The following is a 22,233-nucleotide window of genomic DNA, read 5'->3' as shown; positions in this document are numbered from 1 at the left end:
GATGCTCTGGGATTTTATCCCTCTCTTCAGCTGTTTTTGAGTTGCCTTGGCACCTAAGGTTGCCTTCAAATGCATTTATTTATTAATATATGCCACATAGGCCCAAACGCTTTATTCCCACCCTAATCCCCACAGCTTGATGAACTTCTTTGTAACCTGCTTAGATCAGGGTTCAGAGGATGCTCCACTTGTCCCTATTTAGGTGCTGAGATGTCAGCTTTGCAGTATTATTTATTGAAAAGGATAGAGAATTGCAGCATAATGGAGAGCCTACCTTACCAAAGACTAGGTCCACAAAAAAAACGCCATATGGAACAAAACCTATGATCAAAATTAAACCTTTTGGAGCAGTGACGTTGTGATATTCTTTGCTTGTGGAGCTCAATAACTACTTGTAGGACATTTTGGTAAGTCAAGCTGGTGGCGTTATTATCAACATGATTATAATCTGGAGAATGGATTTAGTCTTGCTTCCTAAGAATGGTGGACAAATAAAGACAGATTTTTTCCCTCTGTTTCAAAAAATAAAATTAACTTCCTGCTTTTGGCATGAGGGGTTGAGGAAATTAGTCACCATTTGGTCAGTTTGAATGTTTTCCTTAAGGCAAAGCCAATAGGCCTGAATTGCATATGCCAAAAGCAACATGGATACACCCCCATTCATGGAACCCCTCTTTGTTAGTATTGGGAACCAAATTGATACTCTTTGCCATTAATCTTATAGTGCTTGTTCCAGTTTTCCAATATTTATAGCTGTATTATTTTAGCAGTAAGATCTACTTATATTCTGTTTTCAAGGGTCTTTAAAGTACATGAGTTTCTACATGAAATAGGAAATGTGACAGAAAAGCGCATTTCTGGAATTGACTCATGGAGAGTCCTCGGAAGGTTTGTGGAGGTAGATCAGTGTGATCCATGCATAACATTCAGGAAATGTTTGTATTACAGGTGGCCCACAGAAGCTTTTAGGAGTCAAACAAAGCCAAAGCTAAAGGATAGCTAATGGTCAAACAAAACAAAACAAAACAAAACCAAAAAACAGTTGTTGTGGGATTCTGAGCCTGGAAACCACAGACTAAACTTGGACCTAAGCAAAGCAAAACACTGAGTTCACTAAATTTTACTGTCAAACCCATTTCACATAATTTATAATCTCACAAACACTTTAACAATTTTTAAATGTTATCATTTTTCATAATATATGAACAAGAAATGATTAAAGTTGACAGTATTTTACTTTGAACAAATATATTAATAAAAATTCTATTATAAAGTTCACTTCTGAAACTCTAATATTCACAATATATAAAAATAAATTTAAAATTCTATGTAACAAATGGCTTTAATTCAATTATATTTTTAAAAGTCTATATTTGTCCATAGACAGAATTTAAATAACTATATCATGTTTATTCTGATATATGCATATTATAATATGCATATATGTGCTTCAATATATGCATATCAAAATATAGTTGGAAATTTAACTAGGTTTGATACTTATAAAATAGACAAAAATTGTGTAAAATATTTGCATTTTATAGTTGAAAAAGCAACTGGTATGCTTTTATATTTTCTAGATTCTGTTTATTCTTCATAAACTGCTCTGCAAATAACATTTTGAAGGAGTGGATAGTTCTTTTTAACCACTAAATAATGCGTGTAATATATTTAATCAGTGCTGTTTTTCAACACTAGTTTTTCAATCCCTAGAAATAAAGCTTTATGAAGCTTTGATTAAACACATGCAATTTATGGATAAGATGATCAATCTAGAGGGAAATTTGAATAATTGTTTTTTCACGGTAGCAATGATTCCTCCTCTTAATCAGTTGTCCATTGTGGTAAAAACAACAACAACAACGCTCTATGCCTGTGAGGAAAACACTTGAAACTCTTCAGTAATGGAAGCCGCCCAAGTAGGCTCTGTGGAGTGATAAAGCACTGAGTCATAAAGATTCCTCATCTGATCTCTAGCCGTCATGTTCGCACATTTCATAAGCACTCAACAGCTCTCAGATGGTTTCATTTTGGAAAACTATTGATTTCATTTACATTTGCTTAGAATATACCAGTGGAAATTAAAGCAACATCCTCTGAAACTGAGCTTTGGAGTTCTGAATTCAGGGGAATGAGCAGAAGTGGGTCAAGGGGTAGAATAATGCGCTTAGGTAGAAGGAGTAAGTTTTAGTATTTGATAGTACTATAGTAGGGAATAGTAGGGAAATAATACTTAACAATAATTGTATATTTCAAAATAGCTGGAAAAAAAAGAATTGTAATATTCCCAACACAAAGGAAAGATAAATGTTTGAAGTGGTAGATATTCCAATTACCTGATTAGATCATTATACATCATATAGAGGTATGAAAATATCACACAAACCCCCAAAATATGTACAACTATTATCTACCAGTTTAAACAATCTCAGTTCTGCTAATTAGAATAAGGCCTTGAAGAAGTTATTAACTTTTCTGACCTTTAGTTTCATCTCTTTAAATTGGGAATAATTATAAATGTTATAAGAATCAAACGAGATAATGCATATGAATTCCTTAGAATATTGCCTGGCACATGATAAGCACTCATTAAATGTTGGTTGTTATTATCTTTATTGCTGTTGTTATAATTAAATAGCAGGCACAGAATCTGGATATAATAAACCCTCAAGAAATGATGAATGTAATTAATCCATATTCCTGTCTCAGGACCTAAGGGCCAGCACTAGTTCTTCCAGGAGATGCACATAATTTTGCTATGGACGTGGGAACAAAGAAAGGAGCCAATAGTTAGTCAGGTCTCCAGAGTTCTTTGTGCCTCTGTCATGGTGGAGAAAAAGACAGAGGAGGTGCCATGTGAATTGGCTGTGTATGACATGTCTCCTTGGTCGATAAAAAAAGAACCAGAAATTGAGAGACTGAGTTCTACAGCATATATGGCCCTATGCTATGTAAACACCATGTCCTTTTTCCTCAATTAAAGGATTTTCAGAGTGGATGCCGGGAATTTGAAGAGGCCCCTCTGAACTCCCTGGGAATGTCTTTTGCAATTGAAGGAAATCATTGGTGTCAGTTAAAAGTCAAGGCTGAGAGGGAGATACTGGGCAGTGTGAGGACTCCTTGGTGATCCCAGTGCTGCTGCAAGCTCTTGCCTGCAGTTGTGGCAGCTTTGAAGACAACCTGGACCCATGGACCAGGGCTTCTGAGATCCATACCTGTATCTTTAGACCACTGCCTAGAAGGGTATCCTCTTGGGTGGTAATAAGTTATATGAGACCAAAAGGAAGTATCTGTTTATGTTATGTAACATTGGACTGTGTTCAGAAAATCATACTGAATAAAAGGGAGTTCAGGTTTTAAAAAAATAGGCCAGGGATGGTGTCTCATGCCTGTAATCCAAGCACTTTCAGAGGCCAAGGCAGGTGAATCACCTAAGGTCAGGAATTCAAGACCAGCCTGGCTAACATGGTGAAACTCCACTTCTACTAAAAACATAGAAATTAGCCGGGCATGGTGGTGCACGCCTGTAGTTCCAGCTACTCAGGAGGCTGAGGCAGGAGAATTGCTTGAACCCGGGAGGCGGAGGTTGCAATGAGCTGAGATCGCACCATTGCACTCCAGCCTGGATGACAGAACAAGACTCCATCTCAAAAAAAAAAAAAAAAAAAAAAAAAAAAAAGAGAAAAAAACATGCCCTCACATCTGCACCTGTCCAAAAGATCAGTTAGGATGTGTGCATATAATTACATGCATTAATAGTTCTCCATTAAGTACAGAGTTGATCTCAGAAGTCTTTTAATAGTAAACATCATTTGTTGACATACAAAATGTGGTATTTCATAGAAAAATACCAGTGAGTGTATTAACTTTGGAAGAAGATACAATACTTCAAACAAATATAACTCATTCTGGCTTTATCTGATGTGGGCTACACATGTGAAGTATTTTAGAAGCAAATCATCTGCCAATGGCTGTGTTTCAAAAATTTCATATGCGTATGTTTTTGTTTTGTTTTGTTTTTATTATAGATACAAAAAAGCAAGAATCAACTGTGGGTGGAGGTACAACCAGGCATTGCTTCTATGGACTTCAGCCTGATTCTGAATATAAAATCAGTGTTTATACAAAGCTCCAGGAGATTGAAGGACCTAGTGTGAGCATAATGGAAAAAACACGTAAGGCGTGTGTGTTCTCTCCTGATCCCTCTCCCCATGAACAAACAGAATTTTAGGCATCCTGTTTTGAAAATACCTTATCCCGTTTAGAAAAATATTAGCTATTGCTGTTCAGGAATATGCACAATACAAGTTTTGTTCCTCTTACTCAGTCCCAGAATTCATTGCCTATGGCCCACTGATGTCATCAGTATGGGTTTTTTATTTCCATTCTCCATATATGTTTCACAAGAGACTAGAAGTCCACACGATAGTAAAGCAATTGAGACAATGACTTACATTGTGATCCAGATCCATAAGGAACTGTTGTGGTATGTGGAGTGTCAAATGCAGTTTGAGGACTTGGCTCTGACATTAAAACAATGGCATATTACCACAGCCATGAGGATGGGAAGGGAGCCAAGATGTTCCAACTAGCTGACCCTAGAGTTACTGCTTGCCTAAGAAGCTCTTGCACTTTTCCCAAGCTGACTGCAGATGTGATGCACTAAAGGGAAAGGCAAAGTATAAAATTAAAACAAACCTCTTTTAACATGTTCCAAAGAGCAAGGAGAGTGTCAACTTCTTGAAAAGACTTCTAGTCAAAGATTCTTGACCCTTGGTGCACAAACATTAAAATGGTTTGAAATGTAGTGAATTCTGGGGGACATTTGTGTGCTTAACTCAGTATCTTGAATTTAAACTTGAAATTCCAGGAAGATTTGTGTCTGAATAGGTGTTGGGCAGTGGGCTTTCTTGGTGACCCCTCTATCATGTACATGGCATTTAGAAGGGATTACTGCCTGTGTATAGCTCTTCCAGCCTCTCCGGCACTTGCAGAGGGAAATCATGCACGTGTAACCTTCAAAAAGAGAGGATAAAAGTATAATAAATCATCTTCTTTTATGTAATACAAAGACTTTATTTCAGGACACTTAAATATGCAGTATTTTCATATTCCACTTGTATTTTTGAGGTATAATTTACATAACATAAAATTTAAGTACCATTTTAAGTGTGCAGTTCAATGATTTTTAGTACATGTAATGAGTTGTATCACCATCCCTACAATTAAATTTCAGGACATTTCCATCAACCCAAAGAACCCTTCCTGCTGTTTGCAGTCAATCTCCTTTCCCACCCTGAGCTTCAGGCAATCTACTTTCTTTTATTATACATTTTCCTTTTCTGGACATTTCACGTAAGTGGAAATACACCATATGTAGTCTTTTGCATCTGGCATCTTTCACTTAGCATATGTTTTTGTGGTTTATCCATGTTATAGATTGTGTCAGTAGTTTGTTTCTTTTTATTGCTGATTAGAATTCCATCTTATGGATTGTAAATCATACAGTTTTGAAGTTAATAGGAACTTGGTAGTACACAAGACTTAGAGTCAAATGGTTGGTTTGAGGATCTTGTTCTGCCCCTTTCTAGCATTATGGCTTTGGGCAATTCAGCATCTCTGAGCTTTTCACTCATCAATAAAATTAACTACTCTCTTGCCTCAAGTGGTGGCAGTAAACAACCAATAAAAGAATACTCACTGAAGAGCTTTTCAACCTGTATGTCATTGAGCAAGTACTGTCTGTCGTTACCATTATTATCTTCTTAAAAGTCATAAACTAAAGGCTAGATCTCACTATCAGGCATGTTTTTTCTGGGCCATACTTTTTTAAGTTTTAAAGTAGTTTTTGAAAAGTCAGAATATCTTGCAACACTAAGTGTCTATCTTCATGGTGCCAATCTGCTGGAACCAAGTGCTGTCTGTTTAGACAGTGCATGTATGCTTAAGTTTGCTACTGCACCTTAATGTTTACACTTTCTTTGTGCTTATTGATTGCTCACCTGACCCCTAGAAACATTTGTGTTTAGAACCCCTGATCTACTTCAGCTTCTCCTGTCCTTGACCCCACACTGGTTAACTACTAACCTAGGGTTAAATCCAATTTGGATAGCTCTGTTTGATGTAAATGTTTTCCTTATGTTGGAGGCATCTGTCTTCTTGTAGCTTCCACCCATTGGCTGTGGTTCAGCCTTTCGAAGCAATGCAGGTAAAGACTATTCCCTCTCTGAGTGACAGCCCCTCACATCCTTGAAGACAGGGACAATCTGTATGTCACATATAGAATATAAACATGTGTCCCCAGTTCACTGTGGTTCTTCTTACCTAAGAGATTCTTTGGCCAGATGTTCTGCCCAGTCATATTAATCTGGCTGCCATACTCTCTTACTGATTTCATTCTTGATTTATTGACCAGACTTAGGAGATGCCTTGATTTTCCCTATTAAAGAAGATGCACAATTATTAAGATGACTACTTCCACAAATTTTAAAATTCTTTAAATGGCTTTAGAAACATTTTGTGGGGTTTTAAAGAAAGTTTTGCAATCCTAGTTACAAAAAAAATTCTCAGTTTTTAAATTTTGAGAGTTTTTAGCTTCAAAAATTACCTTTAAAAATAACAGTGATATATATTCATAATAGTAAAACAGAAATATATAAAGTACATTGTCAACCTCCCTCTTTTCTTGTTCTTCCTTTTCAGAAATATTTCCTTTTCACACACATACATATATACATATTTGTGAAAAATAAAAAGCACATATATATAAAATGTAAAAGGTGTGTGTGTGTGTTTGTGTGTATAAGTTTTATTTTTCACAAATGGGATTATGCCATGGTATTCTGTGACCTATTTCACAAAATAATCATCTTGAATATTTTTTTATTTAGTAATATATAGTTACCTCATTCTTTTAATGTTGAATCCTTTTATTTAAATTATTTTATTTTATTGGATCTTAAAGTTGGAAGAGACCTTACAACTCACCTCTTAGCCTTCCTGACAATGGAGAAACTACCGTTTATAAAATTCTTGGCAAATGATCAGTCTGCCTGAGCTCAAATCCTTCTAGCTATTTGGTGCTCAGTATCGCCTGAGGCTAGACTTCCCCTCTGTGAATGGCTATGATTAGTGGAGGGTTTTCCTGAGTATTTAACTGGGATAACTAGAAGAATTTTCTTAGTTTTTCTTAAGTCTTTAGTGTCAAATAGGAATTAGAAATGAATACATAATAACATTGTGTTTAATGTTTGCCTAATGACACCAAAACTTCCTGGTGCTTTGCCACATGAGCTGGAATGAGAATTGATAATCACTCCTCTGATCTAACTGTCCCCAGATCCTTTAACCAAGCCACACCTCTGCAGAGTACGTGGACTTCTCTTCCCACATAATCCAGGTTGAAAAGATCCAAACACACTTTAGCCTGCCAATGTTACATTTGGTCCTCAAAACCAAAAGACATTTCCAGATGCAGTCTGAGCAGAGCAGAATGAATCAGAGTCCACTGGTGACCAATATCCTGGGGGATGCAGGATGGAAAGGGAAAAGTGCTACTGAGCAAGGATTGATGGTCAATCCTTAGGCAGAATGGAAATGAAGTTTATTGTGTGTGTGAAAGCAACAGGAGATGAACTTTCAAATGGGTTGGCAGGATTCCTGCCTTAAATCAACATTAGAACCACTTTGTAGTTGACAGTTTGATTTCATTGACTCCTGCTGGGTAAACTGAATGGTGGCAAAATGGCATTTCAAGCCTTCAGTGTGAGGATGAGAGGATAGATGGAGTCAGTTTTCACAGGCTATGGCTGATTTATAGTACTCATTAAATTCTCAGGGAAGAAAGTTATCAAAATCGTTGACTCCCCTGAATATTTAGTACTCCATGACCTTGTTCTCTTTCCCACAGATGAGATGGCGAACTGATGTCCTTTCTCCCTTTCCTTTACAGAATCACTTCCTACACGACCACCAACTTTTCCACCAACCATTCCACCAGCAAAAGAAGGTAAAATAATAATAGAATAATGATCTGATTTTAGGTTTAGGATTTGTGTTGGTTTTGTTTGCCTGTTCATTTAAAACCAGGGTATTAATAAAGTATATTTATTGTGCTACCTAATTTTCTCCTTAATACAAATGCTTATCAACCATGATGGGCTTGAATGATATCCATTTAATATCAGTTCTGCACACAAAGAGTGGATTTACTAACAGAATGCTTAATACTAATTTTTTGAAATATGAGAGCAGTTAACATTCATTAATGAAGAATAGTTACATAATTTGTAAGTGAAAATCCAGTCTGTAATTTCTCAGGTACAATAATAGTTTCCCAGCCGACCTCTGAAGTGTCTTTTTCAGTTGTTTTTTCTTCCCTCATCACAACAGTTCCTCATCACCTTTTACCTAAGCTATTAAGGTAACTTTAAAAAGGCCCCCAACAAAGTAGTGATCATTATTTTTTTCATTTCAGTAGTGAACATTTATTAATCCTACTATTTATTCTCAAATCTCTTATAGTAGGCGTGGGAAATACAATAATAATACGTGATTGCTGCTCTCTGCTTATTTTTAGTATTAAAGAGAAATGGATGCTTGCCTAGATAAATACCAGTCAAGTTTATGAGTTATAAAATAGCAGTTGTATTATGGTAGTCCAGAAGTGGTAATGGTTAATGTTGCTGCAGATTAATGAATCGTAAAGGAAGAGGAATTTGATCTACATTTTGAAGAATGAGTTTGAGAGACAAGTAATGGGATGAATAGCACTCGTAGTCAAGAGTGATCCAAGTGCTTAATGGATTTAGGGAATCATAAATGCTTTAGTGTGACACTAAAGAGAAAAGAATGAGGATAGAGTTATGGATTGGTTAATGTGACAAAATTAGGAATTTGGGCTTTATCCTGTGGGTAATGGCATGTCGTGACAATCTGTAAGAAGGAAGGGTGATCTGATGAAATCTATGTTTAAGAATGGTAACTTTGGCGAAATAGGGAGGATGGACTGGAAGAATGAGAGGAGAAAGTGGAACACGTTAGAAGGTTGTATTGGAAGAGTTCTTCCATTCATAATGCATCTTAAAATGCCTGTTACGTACCAGGGAAACAATAAAAAATAAGTTATTCGGAGTTTAAAGTCAGTGGATTCAAATGCTGCAGAGAGTGGAAGACACAAAGAAACAGGCAATTAAGAACTCTAATAAAGCTCAACATTCATCCTAGGATGGCATGCAAAGTCTTCACGAATCAATCTATTTTGCAGTATTATTTCCCAGAATACATTATATAATAGCAAAATTGTACAACTCAGGGTTCCCCATACATGTCTTATGCTGTCCTGCATCTTTGAATGCTATTCACTCTACCTGGAATGCCAAATTCTTTCTTCTTCCAGCTTCGTATCTAGCCTTCTTTAGTCTCAACATCTATGGTTATTCTCATTATTGGAACTGGAAACAGAATCCTAATTGATAAATTTACTAATTAGGCACCTCTGATGCAGATATTACAGAATGCTCTGAGGTCAGAATATTTTTATTTATAGCTGAGTATGGATATTATTCTATCAACATTCATGAATTCTTATAGAAGATTTATGTGATCTGGAAGGGTCTGTGGGATTAAGCATTGACAAAGTAGAAACATTGGTTCTGAGATTTTCATTGTGATGGTTTTAGATGGTGCTTTTACAACTTGAATGCACTGTGTATTTTAGGCTTTGTTTGTCCTGGGTATATTTAATTTAAAAGCCAATAAATTTGTATTATTAAACTAATACTAAATATTTATTAAACAAATATTAAAACATAGAAAAAACATAAAAGAAGAACATTAAAAACACAACTTTTTACCCCAGAGGTAATTCCTTCATGCATGTTGATATATTTTCTTTCTTTGATTTACTAACTAAATTTTTCGTTTTGAGTGTATTTTTTAATAGAATTTGCTCTCATTTTGAAAGTGAAACGTAATTTTCACTTTTATCTTTCCATGGAAACAGAGGACCTGTTTATAAACTCATAATTAGCAGATCTTGTTATTCCTTTCAGCTTTAAGTTCAAACCACAAATTTGTAAAATTTTATAAATCGCAGAACTCATGAGAACAACCTCACCAGATCTGTACTGCCCCTAGAGTATTAGCTCACTTGGAGATGGTTTATTTTATATTATAAATAGCTTTAAGGCAATAAAGTTGTACTTAATAAAATAAAAACTAAGTGAGGTTTTCCTTAAAGCAAGGAGAAAGGCACATTAGCTCATAGAATATTTGTGTGCAATTGGCATAAGATTAAAAGATTCAGATTATTGAAGAGCAAATTGTTTGCTTCATCATAAAACAGAGTCAACTGCAATGATCAACCCTAATGAAGAGGAGGAGAGGCATAGATAATCTGAAACAGCACATGATAACATAATAGAACTTTTAAAAAATGTTCTCAGTAGAGTAGGTTTTTATTGGTATAGTTTGCTTTGTTTAATTCTTTTTGCTTGTTTGATTGCTTTATTGATATCTGTAACACCTGCTGATAATACTCTCCCTTGGCTAGCATTAGTGTACGTTTCTTGACATGTATCTGTGGGCAATAGAAGGACAGAGACAGAATTTTTTTTTTTTTAACCAAGATTAGAATTTGTTTGTTTAGGGCCTCAGCCCAAATGAATATCAAATTATAATTAGATTAATCTGTTTCCATTTTAGCACATGCTTTTCTGCTGAGATTGAATCTCTCTGACATTAACTTGCTAATTCAATAAGAAAAGGACGGTGCACAGAGTGATAGCGTGTCCTTTTTTCCAATCAGTTGGCACTAGACAGTGTTTGCTGATACTTTGATCTCTGAATCCCCTTAGTCCCATCTTTTCCTAGTCTTTCATTTTCATTCTTTTGGGCTGTGGTTGGTGGACACTTTTTTTCTTTCTGTTTCCACATGCATAATAGAAGCTTCTTAGTCATGAATAAGAATGGGGCTTTGAATATAAAGGAGTAATTACAGCAAAGAAGCATAGTGAACAGGAGTTTGTAATATGAACATTAAGAAGTTTATATCTTCCCTTTGAAAAAGAGCTTCACTTATCAGAGGGCAACTATTATTTGTCTTACTGGTTTAATAACTACTAAATTTTCCCCTTATCTCTGACTCAAAATTCATTGTTGGTCTTCAGTATGTAAGGCGGCCAAGGCTGACCTGGTATTTATGGTGGATGGATCCTGGAGCATTGGAGATGACAATTTCAATAAGATCATCAGCTTTCTGTATAGCACTGTTGGAGCCCTGAACAAGATTGGCACAGATGGAACCCAAGTAAGGCTAATAAATAATTCATTCATTCTATGTATTTAGAAATTATTTCTCCAGCTCTTATTACAGCTACTTGTCAGGTACTGTAGGTCAGGAACTATCATGATTGGACTCAACCTTAAATGAAAAGATAGACAGGTATGTGTTTAGAAGCAGTTTATTGATGCCTGGTGAAGCTCCAGAGGATGCTTACCCTTAAAAGGTGCTGAGTTCAGCAAACTAAAACAAGGTAGAAAGTCCATGTCAGGGGATTACATACTAGGGTAGAATGTCTCTTTTAATGATACACACAATATTTTCCCTGCCCTTAAGGACTTTAAAATCTTGAAAGGAACACCTTACTATAGATCATGTGGAACATGAAACTAACTCATTCATTTAACAAATATGTATCAAGGATTTGTTATGGCCATGTACTATACTGTCATAATGAATGTCAATCAATGTCTCTAATTTTGTGGGGCTCGTATTCTTAAAAGTAAGGACAGAAGACATACTGGTCAGAATGGCTGTTATTAAAAAGGCAAAATACAACAGATGCTGGCAAGATTGTGGAGAAAAGGGAACACTTATACATCGTTGGCAGATATGTAAATTAATTCAGCCATTGGAGAAAGCACTTTGACAGTTTCTCAAAGAACTTAAAACAGAATTCCCAAACCCGGAATCCCACTGTTGAATATATGCCCAAAGGTATATAAATCATTCTACTATAAAGACACATGCATGCACAAGTATGTTCATTGCAGCACTATTCACAATAGCAGACATGATATCAACCTAAATGCCCATCAATAGTAGACTGGATAAAGAAAATGTGGTACATATACATCATGGAATATTATGCAATTATGGAAAAGAATGAGATCATGTCCTTTGCAGCAACATGGATGAAGCTAGAGGCATCCTAAGCAAACTAATACATAAACAGAAAACCAAATACTGCATGTTCCCATTTATAAGTGGGAGCTAAACATCAAGTATTTATGGACACAAGGAAGGGAAGAACAAACACCAGGGCCTACTTGTGGGTGGAGGGTAGGAGGAGAGTGGGGATTGAAAAACTACCTGTCAGGTAACATGCTGAATATCTGGATGATAAAATAATCTGTGCATCAAATCCCACGACTTGCAATTTATCTCTCTAACAAACCTGCACATGTACCCCTAAACCTAAAAGAAAAGTTAAAAAACAAGAGAAAAGGGACAGAGACAGATATAAACAGGCAAGCAAATAGATTCACAAGGTAGGGATGTATGCTATGAAAACAGAGTGATGTGATTTAAAGATGTCAGGGGATTACTCTAAATTGTGTGTGACAGTTATTTTAAATTGTATGGTCACCAAACCTCTTTGAGGAGGTGCCTTTTGAACTGAGATGTGAATGATGCAGACTTGAAGATCTGAGAATGGAGTTTCCAGACAGAGAAAATGATAAGTATAGAGGACCCAAGATGAGAATGAGTTTTGAAACTTCATACACCAAAACTTGTGGCTAGAATATAGTAGGTGAGAGTGTGAGGATAGAACAAGTGGAAGAAGCAGGCAAAAGCCAGATCATCTTGAGTCTTGTGGACCATCAAAGGAGTTCAGTATCATCATAAATGCAACTGGAAGTCACTGGAAGGTTTTAAGGAGAGCCAAGATCTGATGTGTTTCAGAAAAAAAGATTACCTCAACTGCTTTGTGGCATGTGAATTACTAATACGGATAAGAGTGGAAGCAGATAGACCAGTCAGGAAGGTGCTCTCATGGTCCAGCAGAGTGATCATGGTGGCCTGGACTAGGGTGGTAGCAATGAGGTACACTGAAACAAATGGATTTGGAATATATTGTGAAAGAATGGCTAAGAAAATTTGGGCACAAGAAGTATCGTAAGAGGATAATGGATACTTTGCAGAAAGCATACAAGACAGAAAAGATTAGGGTCCTATTTTTAGCCTCCTTAAACAAAATAACTGTCAGCCAAGAATTCTGAATCCAGCAAAACTAAGTTTCATAAATGGAGGAAAAATAAAGTCATTTTCAAGCAAACAAATGGTGAGAGAATTTGCCACTACCAGACCAGCCCTATAAGAAATGCTAAAAAAAGTTCTAAATTTGGAAACAAAAGTTTGATATACATCAGAATGTAACCTCTTGAAAGCATAAAACTCATTGGGACTATAAAACAATAACACAATGAAGAAAACAAAGTACTTAGGTAACAACATGGTGACTGGGACCATACCTCACATCTCAATATCAATGTTGAATGTAAATAGCCTAAGTACTCCACTTAAAAGATACAGATTAGAAGAATGGATACAAAATCATAAACCAAATATCTGCTGTCTTTAAGAGACTCACCTAACATGTAAGGATTTGTGTAAACTCAAGGTAAAGGGGTAAAAGAAGATATTCCACGCAAATGGAAACCCAAAGCAAGCAGGAGTAGCAATTATTATGTCAGATAAAACAGACTTTAAAGCAACAATAGTAAAATAAAAAGACAAAGAAAGTCATTATATAATGATAAAAGGATTGATCCAACAAGAAGATATTACAATCCTACATTTATATGCACTTAACTCTGGAGCTCCCAGATTCAGAAAACAATTACTACGAGACCTAAGAAGTAAGACAACAACACAATAATAGTGGGAAATTTTAACACTCCACTAGCAGCACTAGACAGATAGTCAAGACAGAGAGTCAACAAAGAAACAATGGACTCAAACTACACTCTAGAACAAATGGACCTAACACGTATTTACAGAACATTCTATGCAAGAACTGCAGAATATACATTCTTCACATCAGCATATGGAATATTTTCCAAGCTGGACCATGATAGGCCACAAAACAAGTCTCAATAAATTTTTAAAAATCAAAGTCATATCAGGCATCTTCTCAGATCACAAGGGAATAAAACTAGAAATCAGCTCCAACAGGAATCCTCAAAAGTATACAAATACATGGAAATTAAACAATTTGCTCCTGAATGATTTTGGGGTTAATAATAAAATTAAGAAGGAAATTAAAAAATTCTTTGGAATGAAAGATAATACTTACACAAGTTGTCAAAACCTCTGACATACAGTAAAAGAAGTTCTAAGAGGAAAATAAGGAGCACTCAATGCCCACATAAAAAAGTCGGAAAAAGCACAAATTGGCAACCTAATGTCACACCTCAAGGAACTGGTTCAACAAGAACAAACCAAAGCCAATGCTAGCAGAAGAAAAGAAATAACAAAAATCGGAGCAGAACTAAATGAAATTGAAACAAAAAGCAATAAAAAAGATCAATGAAACAAAAAATTGATTCTTTGAAAAGATAAAATTGATAGACCATTAGCTGGATTAACCAAGAAAAAAGAGAGAAGATTCAAATAGTCTCAATTAGAAATGAAAATAGAGACATTACAACCAACACCACAGAAATACAAAAGATTATTCAAGACTATTACGAACACCTCTATACATAGAAACTACAAAATCTGAACGAAATGGATGAATTCCTGGAAAACAGCAACCCTCCTAGATTAAATCGAGAATAAGCCCCGAGCAGACCAGTAATAAGCAGTGAGATTGCATCAGTAATTTTAAAAAATTTCCCAAAAAAAAAAAAAAAAGGCCCAGGGCCAGATGGATTCACAGATAAATTCTACCAGACATTCAAAGAAGAATTGATACCAATTCTATGGAAACTATTAGATTGGTGCAAACCACAATTACTTTTGCACCAACCTAATATTCTAAAAGATTAGAAGGGGAATTCTCCCTATGTCATTCTGTGAAGCCAGTATTACCTGATACAAAAACCAGTAGAGGACATAATGAAAAAGAAAATATGCCGATATCCCTGGTGAACATAGATGCAAAAATAATCAACAAAATACTAGCTAAACAAATCCAGCAACACATCAAGAAGATAATACGCTGTGATCAAGTGAATATCATCCCAGGGACACAGAGAGGGTTTAACATGCACAAGTCAATAAATGTAATACATCACATAAGCAGAATTAATAACAAAAACCATATGTTCATCTCATAGATGCAGAAAACATTCAATAAAATCCAGCATCCCTTTATGATAAATACTTTCAACAAACTAGGAAGAGAAGGGACATACCTCAAAATAATAAAAGCCATATATAACAACCCCACAGCCAAAATTATACTGAATGGAAAAAAGTTTATAGCATTCCTTCTGAGAACAGGAACAAGACAAAGGTAATCATTTTCACCACTTCTATTCAAGATAGTACTAGAAGTCCTAGCCAGAGCAATCAGGCAAGAGAAAATAATAAAGGGCATCCAGACTGGAAAAGAAAAAGTTAAATTATTGCTGTGTGCCAATGATATGATCATATACCTAGAGAACTTAAAGACTTCTCCAAAAGACTCCTAGATTTGATAAACAAATTCAGTAAACTCTTAGGTTACAAATCAATGTATACAAATCAGTAGCACTGCTATACACCAACGATCAATTCTCAGATAAGAGATAAGTCCTGAGGATCAAATCAAGAACACAATAGCTTTTACAATAGCTGCAAAAAAAAAAAAAAAAAAAAAAAAAAAAAAAAATTGACATACCTAGGAATATATTATACTTAACTAAAGAGATGGAAATTCTCTTCAATGAGAATCACAAAACACTACTAAGAGAAATCAGAGATGACACAAACAAATGGAAGCATCCCATGTTCATGGATTGAAAGAATTCTTATGAAAATGACCATGCTTCCCAAAGCAATCTACAGATTCAATGCAATTCCTATAAAAATACCAACATTGTTTTTCACAGAATTAGAAAAAACAATCCTGAAATTCATATGAAACCCAAAAAGAGCCCAAATAGCCAAAGCACTCCTAACCAAAAAGAAAAAAATCTGGAGGCATCACATTACCTGACTTCAAAGTACACTACAAGGCCATAGTTACCAAAACAGCATGGTACTGTTACAAAAGTAAGCACATAAACTAATGGAACAGAGCAGAGAACCCAGAAATAAAGTCAAATACATACAACCAACTGATCTTGGACAAAACATTCAAAAACGTAAATTGGGGAAATGACACCCTATTTAATAAATGGCACTGGGAAAACTGGATAGCCACATGTAGAATGAAACTGGATCCCAACCTCTCACCTTATACAAAAATCAACTCAAGATGGATCAAAGTCGTAAATCTAAGACCTGAAATGATAAAAATTCTAGAAGATAACCTGGGAAAAACTCTTCTGGACATTGGTCTAGGCAAGGAATATATGACTAAGACTCCAAAAGCAAATTCAACAAAAACAAAAATAAATAAATGGTACCTAATTAAACTAAAACCTTCTGAACAGCTAAAGAAATAATCATCAGAGTAAACAGCAAACCCAAGAATGGGAGAAAATGTTTGCAAACTATGCATCTGACAAAGAACTAATATCCAGAGTCTATAGGAAACTCACACAAATCAGCAAGAAAAAAACCAAATATCTCATCAAAAAAAAAAAAAAAATGGGAAAATGGCATGAATAAACATTTCTCAAAAGAAGATATACAAATGGCCCACAAACATATGAAAAAATGCTCAACATCACTAATCATCATGGAAATGCAGATTAAAACCACAATGAGATACCACCTTGTCCCTGTAAGAATGGCCATTATTATAAGTCAAAAAACAATAGATGTTGGTGTGGATGTGGTGAAAAGGGAATACTTATACACTGCTGGTGGGCATGTAATTTAGTACAACCTCTGTGGAAAACAGTATGGAGATTTCTTGAAGAACTAAAAGTAGATTTACCTTTGGTTCCAGCAATCCCAGTAATGGCTATCTACCCAAAGGAAAAGAAGTCATTATGTCAAAAGATACCAGGAAACATATGTTTATTTTAGCACAATTCACAAATGCAAAGATATAGAACCAACTTCAGTGCCCGTCATCCAATTAGTAGGTAAAGAAAATGTAATATGTACACACATACACACACACACACACACACACACACACACCATGGAATACTACTCAGTCATAAAAAAGAACAAAGTAATGTACTTTGCAGCAGCTTGCATGGAGGCCATTATTCTAAGTGAAGTAATTCAGGAATGGAAAATCAAATACCACGTGTTCTCACTTTTAAGCGAGAGCTAAGCTATAGCTACACAAAGGAACACAGGGTGGTATGATGGACTTAGAGACTCAGAGTGGGGAGGGTGGAAGGTGAGTGAAGGATAAAAAACTACATACTGGATAGAATGTACACTACTTGGGTGATGGGTGCACTAAAATCTCAAACCTCACCACTATACAATTCAACCATGTAACCAAATACCCTTGTACCCCAAAAGTATTGAAAATAAAAATAGGTTCCCCACCCTGTGTCCAAGTGTTCTCATTGTTTGATTCCCACCTAGAATGAGAACATGTGGTGTTTGGTTTTCTGTCCTTGCGATAGTTTGCTCAGAATGATGATTTCCAGCTTCATCCATGTCCCTACAAAGGACATGAACTCATCCTTTTTTATGGCTGTGTGGTGGGAGTAGAGGGGAGGGATAGCATTAGGAGATATACCTAATGTAAATGACAAGTTAATGGGTGTGGCACACCAACATGGCACATGTATACATATGTAACAAACCTGCACATTGTGCACGTGTACCCTAGAACTTAAGTATAATAAAAAAATAAAAATAGGTTATTAAAAAAGAGGAGAATAGATAACATGCTGAGGCACGTCAGAAAGAAGGAAATTTCCTTTGAATTGGAGGAGACTTTATAAAAATGGTGACATGTCCAGTAGACTGATAAACTGGTAGCAGCTTAAGGCTCACTTAAACAAAGAAAGCACTCTAAAGATGCTATCTTTACTTCTTACATCATGATTCTGAAAAACAAATTAAAAACAATTAATTAAAAATGGTCCAAAAGTTCCACAGGAATAAAAGCAAGTTGTAAGAACTGAAGCCAGAAAGTTTTGTATAGTAGTGGTTAAGAACATACATTTTGATATAAAATAGACCTAACTTCAATTGTTGACTCTGCCAGTGACCACTCTTGTGATGTGCAAGTAACTGGTCTTTTGCAGCTCAGTTTCCTCAAGTGTAGAGTGAGTAGAATAATAGTAATTACTTCATAGGTTTGCTTCATAAGGAAATCTTTGTAAAGAGTCTAACTCTGATTCTCGGACATTTGTCAAGTTACCGAGCTTACGCTGCCATTTTTAAACTGTCAAATGAGGTGGCAAAAATCCTACATGCTTGAAAAGATTTTTTGAAAACTACTTCCTGAAAGTACTCAGAGACACATGCACTCCTGTGTTCATTGCAGCGCTATTCACAATAACAAACATGGAATGCCCATCAGTGGTGGACTGGATAAAGAAAATGTGGTGAACATACAGCAAGAAATACTATGCAGCCATAAAAAAAGAACAAAATCATGTTCTTTGCAGCAAGACAGGTGCTGCTGGAAACCATTTTCTTGTGCAAATTAACAGAGAAACAGGAAACCAAATACTGCATGCTCTCACTTATAAGTGGGAGATAAACATTGAGTACACGTGGACATAAAGATGGGAACAATAGACACTAGGGGCTACTAGTAGGGGGGAAAAAGAAGGAGGCTGAAGGTTGAAAAACTACCTATTGAGTACTATGCTCACTACCTGGGGGGCAGATTCCTTTGTATACCACATCTCACTGACATGCCATTTACCCGTGTAACAAACCTGCACAATGTACCCTCTGAATCTAAAATAAAATTTTTTAAAAAGAAAAGACGTATTTAATTTGTCTTCAAATTTGGCATGTAACTTGTATGAAAGAAATTTTAATCCAAGGAGATTTTGTAATGAGATAATGAAGAAATTAAAACTACTGACCCAGTGGAAGTCTACATACGTGTAAAAATGAATACACCTTCTCTCTCCAGGTTGCAATGGTTCAGTTCACTGATGACCCCAGAACAGAATTTAAACTAAATGCTTACAAAACCAAAGAGACTCTTCTTGATGCAATTAAACACATTTCATACAAAGGAGGAAATACAAAAACAGGTATGACCAAAAGAAGCCCAGCTAAGGCTCAAAGTAATTCATTATTAGTAACTACTGAAGTGACCTTTTGTTTTAAGGCATAGTAATTTTTTAAAAGATTTTCTTTCCTTAATTTAAGAACTTTGTTCCCACCCTTTCTTCCCCAGAAAAACAAAACTGGGAGAGAGTGAGATCAAACTGTTGCCTTTCTTTGTTTCAGGAAAAGCAATTAAGTATGTTCGAGATTCCTTGTTCACAGCAGAGTCAGGTACAAGAAGGGGCATCCCAAAGGTTATTGTGGTTATAACTGATGGAAGATCACAAGATGATGTGAACAAAATCTCCAGGGAGATGCAATTAGATGGTAAGATACATAAACAATAGTGGCTACCAAATGTAATGTTAGAATTGTTATTTTCTAAATACAAATGTATAGGCTATATCAGCATTACTTAAATGTTTTAAAATATTTCTTCGTATGAACTAGACAGTGTAATTTTTAAAATACTTTCTGGTATACAAATCTGTAATTGTACTGTTTTGTTAGAGAAAATAGGTTATTTTCTCTAACTCTTTTGTTACATCCAGGATGCCCTTTATAAGGAACTCTAGCAACTGAGTACTGTAAGAAAAGGACAAAGGAAAGAACCTTATTACAGAAACAACTCAGCCTCTTAATCATACCCAAATGCCTATCAATGATAGACTAGATAAAGAAAATGTGGCACATATAAACCATGGAATACTCTGCAGCCATGATAAAGAATGAGTTCATGTCCTTTGTAGGGACATGGATGAAGCTGGAAACCATCATCCTCAGAAAACTAAAACAGAAACAGAAAACCAAACACCATGTGTTCTCACTTATAAGTGGGAGTTGAACAATGAGAACACATGGACACAGGGAGGGGAACATCACACACCGGGGCCTATCAGGGGTGGGGGGCAAGGGAGGGAGAGCATTAGGACAAATACCTAATGCATGCAGGGCTTAAAACCTAGATGACAGGTTGATAGGTGCAGTAAACCACCATGGCACATGTACACCTATGTAACAAACCTGCACGTTCTGCACATGTATCCCAGAACTTAAAGTAAATTTTTTTTAAAAAGAAAATATATTGATTGAATATATATATGTGTGTGTGTGTGTGTGTGTGTGTGTGTGTGTGTGTGTGTGTGTATACAGGGAAGGAACCTTATTACAGAAATTCCTCAGCCTCTTATTCTGTAAAATGGAGATTCTCACAGGACCTCTGTGAAGATTACATTACATAAGTTATGGCAAATAGTAGTTCTGTTTACTTGCCAAGCATTGAATGGTGACCCACCTTAGGTTGCTAGGCCTATCAATGTCTCAGTTTCTACTTCTGTAAAAAAACTGAGATAAGCTCAGTGTCTCTGTTTCAAGTATATTTCATACCATAAATGTTAAAGTAACTTTTAAAAATATGCAACCATAGAGATATTACTCAAATGCAAACTATTTCATCTCAAGCACACATTGGGGCCTTGGTCTTCTTGGGTTTCTTTAAAATGGAAAATCTCTTTAGGGGATGATGGAATCATTATCACATAATGAAATATATACATGTAGAACTCTGATGAACTGTAAAGAATGGATTACCACCCCCATGGGACTTCCTAAATAAACATATTTTAAACAGTTGGACGTGTCTTATATTACATTATTTGTGTTTTGTACAATTTAAAGTAATCAGAAATCTGTTCTCTGTCTGCCACAGGCTATAGCATTTTTGCAATTGGTGTGGCCGACGCAGATTACTCGGAGTTGGTTAGCATTGGCAGTAAGCCCAGTGCACGCCATGTCTTCTTTGTGGATGACTTTGACGCCTTTAAGAAAATCGAAGATGAGTTAATTACTTTTGTCTGCGAAACCGCATCAGCAAGTTAGTTCTTTGGAATTTGCACTTACTCATGTTGCTTAACGGCTGAAATATTTGATACTGGTTAAATAATGAGTCCCATCTTGATCTGAGAAAAGCATATTGACTTCCAGTGCTGCTTGTTATATAGACATTAAGTTTTATGGCCTTGAGCATATGGAAGTAAACCTCCCCTCCTCTGTTTAGAGTTTAGATTGATAAAAACCTTCCCTAATCAGATGAGAGTCTATGTTTAAAAGCAACTGTGCTTAAACAGATGCAGTAAATAATTTTCAATGTATTAAGAGTGTATTAAGATGTAAAATGTATTAAGAATTCTCATCTGGGCAACACATTATGAAGGAGATGTGTCCCAGTACATGCTCTCAGGTAATAACCATTGATTTTAATGAACCCAGGAGAGAAGGAAGCTGTGACCCTTTAGTTGTAATAAGGAACCTTAGCGCATTTCAATCTTTACGAAACCACAGAAATCCATAGTCACATCTGATTTGGATTCTCTCCACAATCAGCTTCTGGAAAGATTATATTAGTTTCCTGTTCTCAGGACTGGGAAAGAGTATGTTTGTGAAATATCCGAATTAGAGTTTTATTTTGTTTGTTTGGTTTTCCAGCCTGTCCAATGGTACACAAGGATGGCATTGATCTTGCAGGTATGCATTATCACAATCTTTTCAAACACAAATATATTACATGCCTCTCATTTGGAGATGGGGTTTCTGTTTTTGTTTTTAAATCCTTAATAGAAAAATATTAAAATTTAAAATTCTAAAGTGCCATATTCCCTATGTTTATTCTTTTTTTACATTTTTTTTTTTTTTTTTAGGATTTAAAATGATGGAAATGTTTGGTTTGGTTGAAAAAGATTTTTCATCAGTGGAAGGGGTTTCTATGGAGCCTGGTACTTTCAATGTGTTTCCATGTTACCAACTCCATAAAGATGCCCTGGTTTCCCAGCCAACCAGGTATGTTTCCATTGCAAGATTTTAAAGTCGATCAT

The 22,233-nt window shown here is 35.7% G+C and overlaps 1 protein-coding gene across 4 annotated transcripts in view; it reads left to right on the top strand.

Annotated features, from left to right (window-relative positions):
- The window catches only part of LOC105468521 (collagen type XIV alpha 1 chain), a 250,678-nt gene that overhangs the window by 129,266 nt on the left and 99,179 nt on the right, over window positions 1-22,233 (top strand). For all 4 annotated transcript variants that reach the window (XM_011718738.2, XM_071067877.1, XM_071067879.1 and 1 more), the window contains exons 24-31: window positions 4,029-4,175; window positions 7,952-8,008; window positions 11,169-11,308; window positions 19,224-19,347; window positions 19,547-19,690; window positions 21,072-21,236; window positions 21,848-21,886; window positions 22,060-22,198. In XM_011718738.2, coding sequence (XP_011717040.2) covers window positions 4,029-4,175; window positions 7,952-8,008; window positions 11,169-11,308; window positions 19,224-19,347; window positions 19,547-19,690; window positions 21,072-21,236; window positions 21,848-21,886; window positions 22,060-22,198 — 955 coding nt within the window. The remainder of the gene's footprint in view (window positions 1-4,028; window positions 4,176-7,951; window positions 8,009-11,168; window positions 11,309-19,223; window positions 19,348-19,546; window positions 19,691-21,071; window positions 21,237-21,847; window positions 21,887-22,059; window positions 22,199-22,233) is intronic.

The sequence above is a fragment of the Macaca nemestrina genome, chromosome 8 (assembly GCF_043159975.1).
Source record: "Macaca nemestrina isolate mMacNem1 chromosome 8, mMacNem.hap1, whole genome shotgun sequence".
NCBI lineage: Eukaryota > Metazoa > Chordata > Mammalia > Primates > Cercopithecidae > Macaca > Macaca nemestrina.
Note: the sequence above shows the minus strand (reverse complement) of the source record. Positions and strands in the feature narration are given on the sequence as shown.